The sequence below is a fragment of the Prionailurus viverrinus genome, chromosome C1 (genome assembly GCF_022837055.1).
Source record: "Prionailurus viverrinus isolate Anna chromosome C1, UM_Priviv_1.0, whole genome shotgun sequence".
In the NCBI taxonomy this organism is placed as follows: Eukaryota; Metazoa; Chordata; class Mammalia; order Carnivora; family Felidae; genus Prionailurus; species Prionailurus viverrinus.
The window spans coordinates 213715052-213731521 of record NC_062568.1 but is presented as its reverse complement, the minus strand read 5'-3'; the positions used below and the strand labels follow the sequence as shown (position 1 = coordinate 213731521).

The following is a 16470-nucleotide window of genomic DNA, read 5'->3' as shown; positions in this document are numbered from 1 at the left end:
GCATTTTAAAGAACCACACTAATTGAAACCTGCCAGGGTCCAGGAGTCCCCAGCACCTTCACATGCCCCTCCTTACTTGGCCCTTGTGGCAGCCACCCCAAGCCCCAGGAGGCTGGGGTGGCCCTGGGACTGGCTGAGAGGAACCACTGCCTCCAGGCCCCCTAGCTCTGTCGGGCAGAGCAGAGGCAGGAGAGCCCTTCTCAACGGAGTGGACGGACACCCTGCCCTTCTGGTGACCAGGCCCTCTGTGCCCAGCTGCTGGGAGGTCCGGGGGTCTGTGTGCCCTCAGTCCCAACTGCCAGAGCCCCCAGGCAGGTGCTTGCGGGGTCAGCCGCCCGCGGGTGCCCCTGCCTCTGGGGCCGGGCCGGGCCTCCCCCGTCCCCGCCCGGCCCACCTGGGGGGCCCACACCTGCCTTTCCTGGCAGCACGGTCCCCACCAAGGGCGAGATGGTGATGGGCGAGTCGGGGGGCGGCAGGAACTCGAAGGTCGTGGGCCCCACGGGAGAGACGTCCTCAGAGCCGACTCGGGGAGCGGAGTGAGTCAGTGAGCTCATGCTCACGTGAGAGTTGATGACGTATAGCGTGGCCACGGATGTGTGGTACAGGGACGTGGCTGCAAACTTGACCTGGTAGTGGGACAGCCCCAGGGGCGGGCGGACGCCCACGGCTCGGCACGACAGCTTGAAGCACCTGCAAGAGCAGGTGTGGGCGGCTCAGAGGCGGTGCTGGCCGTGGGGCCGGGTGCTGTGGGAGGTGGCCTCCAACGGAGACGGTGGCTCAGGTTTTGCTATCTCATTGACGAATTTTACTATCTTTTGAAAATACCACAGACCCCTGCACACATTTAAAGTGGACAGTTAAAAATTTCATCCCAATTTGCTGAGGAGGGAATTTCTGGCTTATTTTTGTTAGACACTCACTGACACTTGAAAATAAAACGGATAGGGGCGCCTGGGTGGTTCAGGCTGTGATTGCACGGTTCGTGAGTCCGAGCCCCACGTCGGGCTCTGTGCTGACAGCTCGGAGCCTGGAGCCGCTTAGGATTCTGTGTCCGCCTCTCTCTCTGCCCCTCCGCTGCTCACGTTCTGTCTCTCTCTCTGTTTCTGTCTCTATCTCTCTCAAAAAGAAACATTAAAACAATAAAACTGATAAACTGCTCTTTAAATACAAGCACAGGAATCTATAAACCCTAGTGAGTTCATTTCTGTCATTACCTGTCTCAAACAAAGACAGGTAGTCCACACACCTCCGTGGTGTGGGTGTGTTTGTTCGTGGGCGAGTGTTCTTGGACCACGTGTGATCAGACTGGGATATGAATAAAATAAGATAACGTATTAAAAAAAAAAAGAACAGATATTTGTTACTTTAGCTGGTGGAATGTTTACACTCCAGATCTTCGAACCCTGATTGCGACTACGCTCTCCTCGTTAGATTTCATCCTAATTACGCATATTTTAATGCCTTAAAGGCTGATGTCGACACTGCTCTGTGATGGTAATGTTGCTCATATGTTGAAATATTGAAATGTATTTTTTTGTGTCGTGTGACCACAGGCTCTAAATGTTAAAACAAATCCTTGTGGGTGGAGAGACACTGCGGTTATTGTTAGGGATGAAGTGCAGGACTCAGTACATACACAAACTCTGCACTTCACCCCCTCAACTCTTCCCACCCGTGGACTCATCCCTGCTCCCCCACGAGTCTGTCAGATGCCAGGTGGCCACTGCTCCTGCCCATGGTCACATGCCCAGGACCAGAAGACGGTTTGGCCCGTGGGCCCTGGCCAGCCCGACCCCACCGGGGCCGCCCAGGCCCCCAGGCAGGACCAGACAGGCTGGCACGCAGGTGGGGACAGGAGAAGAGAGTCAGGGTTAGAGGCGGGTGGGCGGCGCGGCTCTGTGGGGAGGTGGTCCAGCGCCCGGCTGGACACCCGCACAGGACAGTGAGGACGTTCCTCACTGGGGACTGATAGTCTCGGGCAGCAACAGGAACCGGCCCCTCATCCCGGACCACCCGGTCTGCATCCTGTTCGATTTCTCTCCCTACCACTTCCTCCGTCCCATCTGTCAGGGTGGGAACGGGAGGCTCAGGGAGGTCCAGGGTCTGTTCCCATCACACAGCATGTCAGCACAAGTGGGGCTCATGTCCAGGTCCTCCTGAGTGCAGAGAGGCAATCTACACACCACACACACTCGCACACGTGCATCCACACACAATGCACACACGTCCACACGTGTGTGCTCCCATGCTCTCATGCACATGTACTCACACACACACACACACAGGCACGCGCGCACGCACGCACACAGATGGGCGAGCTGGCCCGGCGTGCGAGGCTCCGGATCCCAGGAGCCTGTGCCTGGGTCTGAAGTCCCTGCAGCCAGCGGTGTCTCAGCCCAGCCCCGCGGTCAACCCGGCCGCCAGCGCTGGAGGACGGAGCCAGCTGAACCTGCCGAACGGGGCCCTCTGCGCGCCCCTCGCCTGCCAGGCTCACCGGTTGATCTCCGACTTGCAGACGAGCTCGAAGTTGTACTCCTTGGCCTTGGTGGGCTGGAAGATCACGTCAAGTTGCAGCGTTTCCAGCGGCAGGATTGTCCCAAACCCGTCACTGGGCTGGACGTCCACAAACTGGCGGATGGAAAAACGTCGACGCCGAAGTGAGAACACGGTGATCTGGGGCTTATCGCGGGGGCTGCGTGGACACGCGTGGCAGGGGTGTGAGCGCATGTGTGTGCGCATGGGTGTGTAAGTGCGTCTGCGAGGATGTGAGTGTCTGTCTGTCCGGGCATGTGTAAGCATGTCTGTGTGTGGAGGAGCGACCGTAGACCGGCACGTGGTGTTTGTGAGCGCGTTCGTGTGTACGTGAGTGTCGGCATGTCTGGAGCATGTCTGTCACCACACGTGTGGTCACGGGTATATGCGAGCACGTCTATGTGCATGTGTGAGCGTGTGCGTGTACGTGAGCACACCCCTGTGAGTGTGATGTTCATGCACGCATATGTGTGTCTGCGTGCATGTAAGTGGAGGGTGGGTGGGGTGGGGGGGGCAGCCTGGTCGGAGCCCCATCCCAGCTGCCCTGCAGGGCCAGGCAGGCAGGAGTTCTGGAAGGAAGGGAGGGAGGGAGTCCCGAGTCCTGGCAGGGCAGCGGGCCAGAGAGGGAGGGAGAGGCTGGGACAGAGAGAGGTGAGGTGAGGCGGTGGTGCGGGCAGTGGGGATGAGGAGAGGGACGGGCAGGGGGAGACGCCAGGCCGAGGCTCTTGGCGTGGGCGTGGGGCCTGGGGAGGGGTGAGGCCACCTGGTGCTGGGTGCCCGGACCCTGGGGTGGCAGCTGCCCCGGTACGTCCCCAGAGCTTCCCGACTCTGTCCCCGCACCCTGTGCCCCTCCCCGACCGAGTGAGGTACCTTGGGGAGCCCGACGAACCCAAAACCCTGGGGCAGGAGGGAGAGGTTGCAGAGGCTGACTTGGGTTCTGACGGCCTCGTACACGGTGCAGTGGCCAAAGTCCACTGCCGAGGGGCTGAGCTCCAGGTCCGAGGTGGTGACCACTGCGTGCACCGTAAACCCCACCGGCTTGATCTGAAGCGCAAAGGGCGAGTGGGCGCCGGTCACTGCCCATCCGTCTCCGCAAGTGTTTCCACCGACAAGGAGGGCACAAGCATTGCGTCCACCTGGCAGCCGACGGTGTGCCCTTTCCCAGACACGAGACTCTCTGTCTCGGCCACTTCCCTGTGGTGCCTGACTTGGGAGGGCACGGAAGCAGGTGCCAAAGAAGAGGGGAGGAGCCTCAGGTGGGCGGGGCGCGGGAGGGAAGGAGTGCGCGCGCGCGTGCACTGTGAGTGTGCACGTGCGGCCGTGAGCACACTCGGCGTGTGCACCGGGCACGTGTGGGCTCGGGTGCCAGGGGGACGCCCCGCTGGCCCTGCACAGCCCTCAGGTCTCTCCCTCCGATCCACAAGCCCCTCCTCGTCTCCACTGTGCAGCAGCAGCCGGGGTGGGAGACAGAGCCGCGGGTCAGGTCATCGGAACCCGCCAGGGCCCTGCCTTTTGGGGGAGGCGCTCGGGTCCCCGAGAGTGGCCGGCATTCCTGGGAAGTGTCCCATGCAGACCTGGTCAGCCACCCGGATTGTCATTGGGGCCTCCAGGACTCTGCTTTCCTTGTCGAAATACTTCCCTGCATCTTCTGGGAGGGACTGTCTGAAAGAGATAGGATGCGCTCAAAAGTACTTTTCTCCTTTATATTTGGAGAACGACCGTAGAGCTGACCTGCGAGCGTGTTTTAGGTCACACAGGAGCCACAAATGATAGGAAATACAAGAAATCTAAGAGCCGGGAGATGTGCTCCCCCCGCCTCCCAGCCCCGCGGCCTCCGGGCGCTCACCGCGGCAGGAACTTGAGCTGCACGGCGCAGGAGGACTGGGCCTGAATGTAGCCCGTCTCGGGCAGGAGCTCCATGTGGCCCCTCAGCTCCTCGCACACTTCAAACTTCAGACGCAGGGCCGCTTTCGACCTGCAGGACACGGAGGGACACCAAACAGACGCTGTGCGTCTGGCCCCGCGGGACAGGCACACCTCTCACGGGCCAGACATCCCACAGATGCACGGTACCTGCCCTCACAAGGCAGAGGGCGAGTGGGTTTTCACAGCTCGCTTGCTAAGGGGCAGATCTCCTGATGAGGAACTTTTATTTATTTTGCATCTCCGAAAATTTTTTTAATTTATTTTTTAAATTTACTTCCAAGTCAGTTAGCATATAGTGCAACAATGATTTCAGGAGTAGATTCCTTGATGCCCCTCCCCCATTTAGCCCACCCCCCTCCCACAACCCCTTCAGTCACCCTCAGTTTGTTCTCCATATTTGTGAGTCTCCTCTGTTTTGTCCCCCTCCCTGTTTTTATATTACTTTTGTTTCCCTTTCTTTACGTTCATCTGTTTTGTCTCTTAAGGTCCTCATATGAGTGAGGTCATATGATTTTTGTCTTTCTCTGAGTAATTTCACTTAGCAGAACACCCTCCAGTTCCAGCCACGTAGTTGCAAATGGCAAGATTTCATTCTTTTTGATTGCTGAGTAATACTCCATTGTATGTATATACCACATATTCTTGATCCATTCATCCGTCGATGGACATTTGGGCTCTTTCCATACTTTGGCTATTGTCGATAGGGCTGCTATAAACATTGGGGTGCCTGTGTCCCTTCGAAACGGCACACCTGTATCCCTTGGATAAATGCCTAGTAGTGCAATTGCTGGGTCGTAGGGCGGTTCTATTTTTAATTATTTGAGGAACCTCCGTACTGTTTTCCAGAGTGGCTGCACCAGTTCGCATTCCCACCAACAGTGCAAGAGGGTTCCCGTTTCTCCACATCCTCACCAACATCTGTTGTTGCCTGAGTTGTTAATGTTAGCCATTCTGACAGGTGTGAGGTGGTATCTCACCAATTGTGGTTTTGATTTGTATTTCCCCGGTGATGAGTGATGTTGAGCATTTTTTCATGTGTCGGTTGGCCATCTGGATGTCTTCTTTGGAGAAGTGTCTATTCATGTTTTTTGCCCATTTCTTCACTGGATTATTTTTCGGGTGTTGAGTTTGATAATTTCTTTAGATTTTGGGTACCAACCCTTTATCTGTCGTTGGCAAATATCTTCTCGCATTCCGTAGGCTGTCTTTTAGTTTTGCTGATTGTTTCCTTCGCTGGCAGAAGCTTTTATCCTGATGGGGTCCCAATAGTTCCCTTTTTTTTTGTTCCCCTGGCCTCCAGAGACATGCCAAGGAAGAAGTTGCTGTGGAATTCTTACAAACAGAAACACTGCCACCGAAGTATGTCTCCAGGTGGTTCTCAGAAACCTGAGACTTTATTGGGAAGACCTTTGCCGGGCAGGCACCTGGTGCAAGGACCTGGAGGGGTGTGGGGGCAGAGGTGGATCCCCACCCACCTGGAGCTCTGCCTGCCTCCTGCCCAGGCCAAGGTTCTGGGGGAGGCTGGGCCCCACAGGCCCCAGGATGACCAGGCCTTGTGGCTTCTCTAGGTTTTGTCCACCTCCGACTCCAGAGCAGCCGGAGGAAGCCGCGTGCGTCCCCAAACACACAGTCACCTGCTTCTGGTTAGTGCCTCCGGGAGCCCCACCCTCATCTGGGCTCACCTGGAACCTTCCTGTTTTCCGCCATGAGGCTCCCCATGCCCCTGCCTCCCTTCGAGTCTCTACCAAACCAAGTCACCTGGCCAACTCTGTCACACACACGCGCCCTGCATATCCAGCTGGGGTCTTCCTTTACCCCACAGGCCGAGTGCTGCCCCCCTCCTCTTTCCCTGCCCTCCCCCAGAAAGTGGCTGCACCTTGCACCCTGAGATAAACTGACTGGCAGAGGCTGGCCAGCCCTTGTTCCCCAAACAAATCCACTGGAGCCGCTCTCGAGGCCCCTGACATTTGTGGTCCTGAAGCTGAGACAGGCAAGTCCCCTATGCGGAAGGACGGTCACAGAGGAAGTCTGCAGGACTTCCAGCCCTGCGAGGCTGTTCTGCGGCTGGAAGCAGGGCCGGGCTACGCCCGGTGGGCCTGGTGTCAGCAGGTGCCGGCACCAGGCGGTCTGGGGAATGAGCGCCCGCTGAGCGCTAACCATGGCATTTGCCCTCTTTTCTCCACCTAAGTTGTACTTCGGTAAAAAGTATTTAGAATTGACTGCTCTGGTCTGGACGCCTTTGAAAACACGTTTCCTTCCTCAGGCCTCTGTCCACATTTCCTTTCCTGGCTGGGCTCCCCACTCTCCTGTCTGTGTCCACGAGGGGCCAAGGGCCTGGGTGTGGAGGGGTCCCGGGGTCCTGGGCTCCCCTGCCTGCCGGGCTCACCGTGTGTGGACGAGGATGGAGTCCTGATACAGCCGGTCGTACATGCAGATCTTCAAGTCTACGCTGGGCTTTGGCACCCACACGGGCACGTCGATAGCAACGCCTGTGACTCTGAAATATAACTAAGTTTGAAGGTGTGATGTTAGGACACGCTTTTGTCCGCAAAGCAGGCAATGACAGAGAATGCCAACACAGCCCAGCCTAGGCTTTTTACAAGCCTTACGAGTGCTGGGAACTTCATATTAAACCAACTATGTTTTGGAGTTCTGTGGCCGTTTTCATATCAGATCATTTAAACAATCCTTTTTATTATCCAAATCTTCAAACATAAAAAGATAGAATGGTGGGGCGCCTGGGTGGCTCAGTTGCTTAAGGGTCTGACTCTTTTTTTTTTTTTTTTTTTTAAATTTTTTTTTTCAACGTTTATTTATTTTTGGGACAGAGAGAGACAGAGCATGAACGGGGGAGGGGCAGAGAGAGAGGGAGACACAGAATCGGAGACAGGCTCCAGGCTCTGAGCCGTCAGCCCAGAGCCTGACGCGGGGCTCGAACTCACGGACCGCGAGATCGTGACCTGGCTGAAGTCGGACGCTTAACCGACTGCGCCACCCAGGCGCCCCAAGGGTCTGACTCTTGATTTCGGCTCAGGTCACGATCTCACTGTTCGTGGGTCTGAGCCCTGCATCGGGCTCTGTGCTGACAGCAAGGAGCCTGCTGGGGTCTTTCTCTCTCCCTCTCTCTCTCTGCCCCCCCTCCGCCCAGCTCACACACACATACTCTCTCTCCCTCAAAAAAATAAGTAAAGAAACGTTAAAAAAAGAATGGTATAATGGATTGTCATGTGCCCATCACATAGCTTCGTAATTATCAACATTTTTAGCTGTTTAAAAAAAAACCCCTTTTATCACAGAATATTGCATCACACGATGGGATGGACACTTCATAAAACGGTCACAGTCAACACAGAAAGGAGGCTCAGAGGTCTCGAGGGACGAGGAGGAGTGGGAACCACTTCTCTCCCCTTCCCGGCTGCCGGCTCCTCCGGCCAAACTGAGTCGTGGGTCTGGGGAGGTTGGGGGGTCTGTGGGTGTCCTGCAGGGACAGCATGTGTCCCTCGGGCTAGGCAGGGCCCTGGCAGGGCAGGTCCTGTCCTCCTGCTATGGTGGTGAGCTGAGGACTCCACATGCCTTCCTCCAGGACCCCCAGCCTGAGACGGGGCCACCTGCCCACAGGATGGGGTGGGGGCTACGGAGCCCAGGACTTGTGACACTTAGAACACATCAGCGAGCAGGCCAGAGGCCACAGGGTCTCCGGCGCCAGAGACAAGAAGAACATGGGGAACAAAGACGGCACCCGCTGGAGAGATGGGCTGCCGGGGGGCAGGAGGGGACTCGGGCGGAAGCAGGTAGCATCGCTCCGAGGTAGGGGGAGCGGCCGAGTGCCTAGCAAGTGGCTGGGCTGATTCATGGCATGGAGCCACCCCTGCAGAGGGTCATGAGGCCCGGGAGCCTGACTGCGCCGTCAGATAACCGTTAGGAGGAGGGCGATGCCCGTGAGCACCCGAGTCAGCAGCCAGGTGAGGTGGAGGGTGACACGGGACATGCCAGGTGGAGGAAAGACAGAGACTTGGAGGACAGATGAGGGACGTTCCGGAGGGCCCACGATGCGGGCTGACCGCAATGGGAGTCCCTGCGCGGCAGTCCAGCCGGGCTCAGTGACAGAGCCTCGCACAGGCCTGTGAAAGGCGAGCCACCCTCACTGGGGCTGTCCTTGCAGGAGACAGTGGGCAGCGTCTGTGGACCGCCAGGGGGGAGGCCCGCCTTGGAGATGGGCAGCGGGGCTCGGGATGCAGGCCCTTTCTCAGCTGGGAGGATGACGGTGTGGGGACCGCGCACGCCCCACTCCTGCTGGCGGGAGGCCAGAGGGAGGGAGAGCAGTCAGGGTGTCTGCTGCCCAGATTACCCAGCAGGGCCACCGCGACCCAAGGTCACAGCCCCTGTCAGGCCGGCTTCTTTAAGAGCTTTTGGTCACCAAGTTCTAGACTTTGTTCCCTCCTGTCACCTCTGTAGGGGCGGTGTGGGGTCCTGTGGGGTCACTGTGGGGTCCTGCAGGGTCACTGTGAGATACTGTGGGTCCTGTGGGGTCACTGTGGGTCCAGTGGGGATGTTATGGGGTCACTGTGGGGTCCTGTGGGGTCACTGTGGGTCCTATGGGGTCACTCTGGGGTGTTGTGGGTCCTGTGGGGTCCTGTAGGGTCACTGCAGGGCCACTGTGGGGCCTGTGGAGGGTTGTGAGGTCCTGTGGGGTCGCTGTGGGGCCTGTGGAGTGTTGTGGAGTTTTGTGGGGTCGCTGTGGGTCCTGTGGAGTGTTGTGGCATCCTGTGGGGTCGCTGTGGGGCCTGTGGAGTGTTGTGGGGTCCTGTGGGGTCGCTGTGGGTCCTGTGGAGTGTTGTGGGGTCCTGTGGGGTCACTGTGGGTCCTGTGAAGAGTTGTGGGGTCACTGTGGGTCCTGAGGAGTTGTGGGGTCGCTGTGGGTCCTGTGGAGTGTTGTGGGGTCCTGTGGGGTCGCTGTGGGGCCTGTGGAGTGTTGTGGCGTCCTGTGGGGTCACTGTGGGTCCTGTGGAGTGTTGTGGCATCCCGTGGGGTCACTGTGGGGCCTGTGGAGTGTTGTGGGGTCCTGTGGGGTCACTGTGGGGCCTGTGGAGTGTTGTGGGGTCACTGTGGGTCCCGAGGAGTTGTGGGGTCGCTGTGGGTCCTGTGGAGTGTTGTGGGGTCCTGTGGGGTCGCTGTGGGTCCTGTGGAGTGTTGTGGGGTCCTGTGGGGTCACTGTGGGTCCTGTGGAGTGTTGTGGGGTCCTGTGGGGTCACTGTGGGTCCTGTGGAGTGTTGTGGGGTCCTGTGGGGTCACTGTGGGTCCTGTGGAGTGTTGTGGCATCCTGTGGGGTCACTGTGGGGCCTGTGGAGTGTTGTGGGGTCCTGTGGGGTCGCTGTGGGTCCTGTGGAGTGTTGTGGGGTCCTGTGGGGTCACTGTGGGTCCTGTGGAGTGTTGTGGGGTCCTATGGGGTCGCTGTGGGGCCTGTGGAGTGTTGTGGCATCCTGTGGGGTCACTGTGGGTCCTGTGGAGTGTTGTGGGGTCCTGTGGGGTCACTGTGGGGCCTGTGGAATGTTGTGGGGTCCTGTGGGGTCACTGTGGGTCCTGTGGAGTGTTGTGGGGTCCTGTGGGGTCACTGTGGGTCCTGTGGAGTGTTGTGGGGTCCTGTGGGGTCGCTGTGGGGCCTGTGGAGTGTTGTGCCGTCCCGTGGGGTCACTGTGGGTCCTGTGGAGTGTTGTGGGGTCCTGTGGGGTCACTGTGGGGCCTGTGAAATGTTGTGGGGTCACTGTGGGTCCCGAGGAGTTGTGGGGTCGCTGTGGGTCCTGTGGAGTGTTGTGGGGTCCTGTGGGGTTGCTGTGGGTCCTGTGGAGTGTTGTGGGGTCCTGTGGGGTCACTGTGGGGCCTGTGGAGTGTTGTGCCGTCCCGTGGGGTCACTGTGGGTCCTGTGGAGTGTTGTGGGGTCCTGTGGGGTCGCTGTGGGGCCTGTGAAATGTTGTGGGGTCACTGTGGGTCCCGAGGAGTTGTGGGGTCGCTGTGGGTCCTGTGGAGTGTTGTGGGGTCCTGTGGGGTTGCTGTGGGTCCTGTGGAGTGTTGTGGGGTCCTGTGGGGTCACTGTGGGTCCTGTGGAGTGTTGTGGCATCCTGTGGGGTCGCTGTGGGGCCTGTGGAGTGCTGTGGGGTCCTGTGGAGTCACTGTGGGTCCTGTGGAGTGTTGTGGGGTCCTGTGGGGTCACTGTGGGGCCTGTGGAGTGTTGTGGGGTCCTGTGGGGTCACTGTGGGGCCTGTGGAATGTTGTGGGGTCCTGTGGGGTCACTGTGGGTCCTGTGGAGTGTTGTGGGGTCCTGTGGGGTCGCTGTGGGTCCTGTGGAGTCACTGTGGGTCCTGTGGAGTGTTGTGGGGTCCTGTGGGGTCACTGTGGGTCCTGTGGAGTGTTGTGGCATCCTGTGGGGTCACTGTGGGTCCTGTGGAGTGTTGTGGCATCCTGTGGGGTCACTGTGGGTCCTGTGGAGTGTTGTGGGGTCCTGTGGGGTCACTGTGGGTCCTGTGGAGTGTTGTGGCATCCTGTGGGGTCACTGTGGGGCCTGTGGAGTGTTGTGGGGTCCTGTGGGGTCACTGTGGGTCCTGTGGAGTGTTGTGGGATCCTGTGGGTTTGCTGTGGGGCCTGTGGAGTGTTGTGGGGTCCTGTGGAGTCACTGTGGGTCCTGTGGAGTGTTGTGGGGTCCTGTGGGGTCACTGTGGGGCCTGTGGAGTGTTGTGGCATCCTGTGGGGTCACTGTGGGTCCTGTGGTGTGTTGTGGGGTCCTGTGGGGTCGCTGTGGGGCCTGTGGAGTGTTGCGGGACACCATGGGTACTGTGGATGTCTTGGAGCAGTGTTGAGTTTGGAGGTGCCTGTGCAGTATGGTGACGGGGTTTTCCCTAAGCCTGGGGCTTCCTGTTATAAGTAGGCATTGCCGTCTCAAATCCCTGAGCCCTGACGACTCATTCTCCAGAGCAGAGACACCTAACGAGGAGAAGGGGGATGAGGAGAATGCGGTGATGGCGGACACGTCATCAAATGGTCACCCCTGAGCGGAGGTGGCCGTCATCCTGGCGGCGGGTGGTGGGTGTCAGGGAGGAGCCCCCGAGGCCATGGGCGCCGTGGGAAGAAATCTTAGCTGACCTGAGTAGCTGAGAAAAACCTAGAAGCTGAGGGCCAGGAAAGGGGTAAATAAAAGGGACCAAGCTGCACCGTGGTCTGGTCTTCAGCACGTGAGGGCGAGCGTCTGGCTCTGAGGGCCCCTCCACACGAGAAGAGAAAGTCTCATGGGATTTGGGGGGCCCTTCGTGGAATGGAAAGTGGAATTTCCAGATAAAGGGGGAAATGGAATAAATAGCAACGTGCTCGTGCCAGGGTGGACGAGAGAACCGCGAGAGAGCCAACGGCCCCCTAAGTAACACAATTAGCCTGAAGTAAGAGGGACCGAGCGAAACAACTTCCTGCCAGGCTGTGCCAGGGCGCTGGGCTCTCCCAGCGGGGACTGAAGACATCAGAGGGGCCGGCAAGAAGGACGGTGTCAGGGGACGCGGGCAGCATGGGCAGACACAAGCCCCAGCGGAGCTGGCGGGGCCTGGGCACGGTCACTGGACCCGGGAGGTCGCGCAGGGGCCGGCTGCCGGGCGGGAACACAGCTGGACGGGGACGGGGACGAGGATGCAGCGGCAGTGGCCGTCTGTTGGGAGCGAGCGCCCAGAAGGCACTGAGGGTGGAACCGAGGGGAACGAGCTAACTCCTGAATCCGCTGGCGGCCCTTAGACAGGTGCCGGCGTCACATCTACAATCTCAGTCTTGCCTTTGGTTACAATGAACAACTAACTCAGGCGCCTTGGGGTTAGATCTGCCTTGGGCTCAGGTCATGATCTCACGTTCGTGGGTTCGAGCCCCACGTCGGGCTGTGTGCTGACAGCTCAGAGCCTGGAGCCTGCTTCGGATTCTGTGTCTCCCTCCCTCTGCCCCCTCTCTGACTCTGTCTCAAAAATGAGTAAAATTTTAAAAAATAAAAATAAAAACAAAATAAAAAAGTATGCAGATCACGTTCTCTGAAAAAATTTAATAAACGTGTAAGTAAATAAATAATAAAAACTAACGAGTAAAAATTTTAACCACTTGGAAACCAGGCAAGGCGCTTCTAGCGGTGGAGAGCAAGGGCTCCGTGTGCGCGCACGGGTGTGGGAGCACGTGCACGTTCGCGCGCGCCGCGGTGCCGGCCATCTGTGCCACCAGCTGGCTGTCCAGGCGGCGGGAGTGCGAGCGGCAGGGACCCTGGCGCCCAGGCTGGGTACTCACCGTGGGACACTGCTGATTCTTAAACACGACCTTGAACTTGGTGTAGACCGCTCCTGGGATGATGGGCGTGAAGATGACCGGCACTTTGATGGAGCCGAAGGGGCCAATCTCCCCCTCTGCCACCTGCAGGCGAAGACAGTTGCCGCAGACACAGCCAGGCTTCCCATTTCTATCAAGGCGCCTCCCCATGTCCTCACCGCAGGCAGCATCACCGTGAGGGGGAGTGTCCCTGGGTGGCCTGGCCCTGCCCTTCGAGGACTTACTGCCCAGCAACACAGTTGAACCCCTCCCGGCATGTTTCCTGCCCGTGTGTGTACTTGCTCTCTCGATGCCCCGGGGCCCTTGCACACGGGCGCGCACGCACACACACACACACACACACACGCACACACGCACACATGCACACCATGCTCTAGCCTGGGAGGCCCCGCTCGTGTCTTCTCAGAGTGGGACCCAGTGCCCTGCACCCAGGACATGATGTCTGCTGCTCCAGTCCTGCCTGGCCCCAGGGGGACGGGGGTGGCCGCAGGCTGACTGACAGTGCAAACTGTGCAGAGGCTATGAGTCCAGACCAGTCGAGTGGAAGGGCCACCCTGGGCCACCCTGTGGGTGGGGTGGGCAGGGGAGGCTCAGGAAGGGGGGCTGGGAGCCAGCGGGCCCGGCTGACCTCTCCCAGAGAGATCTCCGTCTGCTCCTCGTTGGGAGGTACAGTCATCACAGTGCTCATGGTCACTCCCTCTGATTCTGGAAGAGAAGGGAGTCCAGATGAGAGGGCTGGCTGGGCAGCCCGTGGGGGCCAGGGGAGAGCTGGGGTGCGGGGCAATCTGGTCCCTCCCTCTCCTGGACCACCGGCTGTCGGTTTTTTTTTTTTTTTAACTTTTTTTTTTTTTTTTTAATTTCTTGAGACAGGGAGAGACAGAGCATGAACAGGGGAGGGTCAGAGAGAGGGAGACACAGAATCTGAAACAGGCTCCAGGCTCTGAGCTGTCAGCACAGAGCCCGACGCAGGGCTTGAACTCACGGACAGTGAGATCATGACCTGAGCCCAAGTCGGCCGCTTAACCGACTGAGCCACCCAGGCGCCCCCTCCCCACCCCTGCTGTCTTCTGATAAGACCTAGGCGGGGCTGCAGCCCTCCATCTGGCCCTGCCCTGCAAGGAGGAGCCACCGGGTGGTGCAGGAGGGGCAGAGTGGGGCAGGGCTTCCCCGGTGGACACGCACAGCGGCCACCATGGCCTCTGCAGCTGGAGGCTGGGGGCGGGAGGGGGCCGGAGTCGCTCAGGACCCCGGCTAGGGGAGGGCAGGCCGGCAAGAGGAGTTGGGTGGGCTTGGTCCGTGGGGTACAGCGGCCTGAGCGTCGGAGCAGAAGACGGAGCGAGCCAGCCCTTCAGGGTCTGGGGACAGGAGAGTGGGCTCAGAGGGGGGGAACAGAAAGGCCCTGCAGAGGGGAGGGCTGATGCAGAGGGAGGGGAGAGGCGCTGGGGTGTGGCCTAGGGGTGGGAGGAGCTTTGGTGGCCAGTGGAGCAGAGGGACCGGGGCCTGAAGGTCTACGATAGATATCGCCTCTCAAATGTCACAGCCTAATCGCCAGTGAGTTCGTTTTGTCTGTGTGCGAGCTGCTGCCATGTTCCCCACCGGTGGGGCGAGCGTTCTGACCCAGCCTGGCCGTTTCTCGGGAAGGCCCCTGAAAGCAGGTGCTAATTCCTCGTGTGAGAAGGTCTTTCTGCGATTCTGGCGTGAAGACGCCATTCGATGACAGCTGGGACGCCCACCCCGGGGGGCTCAGTCGGTCGAGTGTCCGGCTCTTGATTTTGGGTCAGTTGGTGATCTCTCGGTTCTTGGGATGGAGTCCTGCACTGGGCTCTGTGCTGACAGTGTGGAGCCTGCTTGGGATTCTCTCTCTGAATACACTGGGTTATTTGTTTTCTAATTGAGTTTTCAAAGTTCTCTACGTAGTTTGGGTATGTTCTTTACCAGACATGTAATTTGCTAATATTTTCTGCCAAACTGTGGCTTACTTCTTCACTCTCTGAACAGTATCCTTAGAAGAGCAGGTATGTTTAGTTTTGATGAAGTCAAGTTACAACTTTTGTTATATATATATATATATATATATATATATATATATATGATGTTTATTTTTTGGTGTTTATTTTTTTTGAGAGAGAGAGTGCATGAGCAAGCAGGGGAGGGAGGGAGAGAGAGAGAGAGAGGGAGAGAGAGAGAGGATCTGAGGCAGGTTCTGAGCTGACAGCAGAGAGCCTGATGTGGGGCTTGGACTCATGAACCATGAGATCATGACCTAAGCTGAGGTTGGATGCTTAACCAGCTGAGCCACCCAGGTGCCCCTATCGCTTTCATTTTTATTTTTGAATTATTTTCTTTTACTTCTTCATCCGAAGTGCACCCCTCAATCCCCATTCCCTATTTCACCCCCGCCCCTGCACCTCCCACACACCATCAGTGTGTTGTCTACAGTTGAGGCTGTTTCCTGGTTTACCTGTTTCTTTTTTAAATTTTGTTACTTGCTCATTTGTTTCTTAAATTCCACATATGAATGAAATCATATGGTATTTCTCTGGCTGACTTAGTTCACTTAGCATAATACACTCGGGTTCTGTCCACGTTGTTGCAAATGGCAAGATTTCATTCTTTTTAATGGCTGAGTAAAGTTCCATTGTACATATATACCACCTCTTCTTTATCCACTCATCAGTCAAGGGACACTTGGGCTGCTTCCATAATTTGGTTATTGTAGATAATGCTGCTGTAAACATCAGGGTGCATGTACCCCTTTGAATTCGTGTTTTTGTGTTCTTTAGGCAAATACCTAGTAGTGAATTGCTGGGTCGTAGGGTAGTTCTATTTGTAAGTTTCTGAGGAACGTCCATACTGTTGTCCGCAGTGGCTGCACCGGTCTGCATTCCCACCAAGAGTGCAAAAGGGTCCCCTTTCTCCACATCCTGGCCAACACCTGTTGTTGACTTTAGCCACCCTGACAGGTGTGAGGTGACATCTCATGGTGGTTTTGATGTCCGTTCCCCCGAGGATGAGTGATGTTGAACATCTTTTCACGTTGTCAGTTGCCCATCTGGATGTCTTCTCTGGAGAAATGTGTGTTCATGTCTTCCATACATTTTTTAGTTGGATTATTTGTCTTTTGGGTGTTGAGCCCTATCAGTGCTTTATAGATTTTAGATACGAAGCTTTTATTGGGTATGTCATTTGCAAATATCTTCTCCCATCTGGTAAGTTTAGGTTTTTTAGTTTTGTTGCTGATTTCCTTTGCTGTACGGAAGCTGTTTATTTTGATCAAGTCCCAGTAGTTTATTTTTGCTTTTGTTTCCCTTGCCTCGGGAGACATCGCTAGAAAGATGTTGCTATGATCCGTGTCAGAGAAATGACTGCCTGTGCTCCGTTCTAGAATTTTTGTGGTTTTGGGTCTCACATTTAGGCCTTTCATCCATTTTGAATTTATTTTTGGGTCTGGTGTAAGAAAGTGGTCGAGTGTCATTCTTCCGCATGTCGCTGTCCAGTTTTCCCAGCACCACTTGCTGAAGACACTGTCTTTATTCCATTGGACATTCTTTCTTGCTTTGTCAAAGGTTAGCTGACCATATAGTTGTGGGTTTATTTTGTGGCATCCTATCCTATCCTATCCTATCCATCTAAGCATCTATTTTCGTGCCAGTGCCATACTGTTGTAATTACTAC

General features: G+C 57.1%; 1 protein-coding gene across 4 annotated transcripts in view; it reads right to left on the bottom strand.

Annotated features, from left to right (window-relative positions):
* Positions 1-16470, bottom strand: part of CFAP74 (cilia and flagella associated protein 74) — a 67611-nt gene that overhangs the window by 8651 nt on the left and 42490 nt on the right. For all 4 annotated transcript variants that reach the window (XM_047873061.1, XM_047873063.1, XM_047873064.1 and 1 more), the window contains 8 exons: positions 13424-13500; positions 12757-12879; positions 6845-6966; positions 4379-4507; positions 4107-4194; positions 3403-3576; positions 2495-2628; positions 414-690 (listed from right to left, as the gene is read on the bottom strand). In XM_047873061.1, the coding sequence (XP_047729017.1) occupies positions 414-690; positions 2495-2628; positions 3403-3576; positions 4107-4194; positions 4379-4507; positions 6845-6966; positions 12757-12879; positions 13424-13500 (1124 nt within the window). The remainder of the gene's footprint in view (positions 1-413; positions 691-2494; positions 2629-3402; positions 3577-4106; positions 4195-4378; positions 4508-6844; positions 6967-12756; positions 12880-13423; positions 13501-16470) is intronic.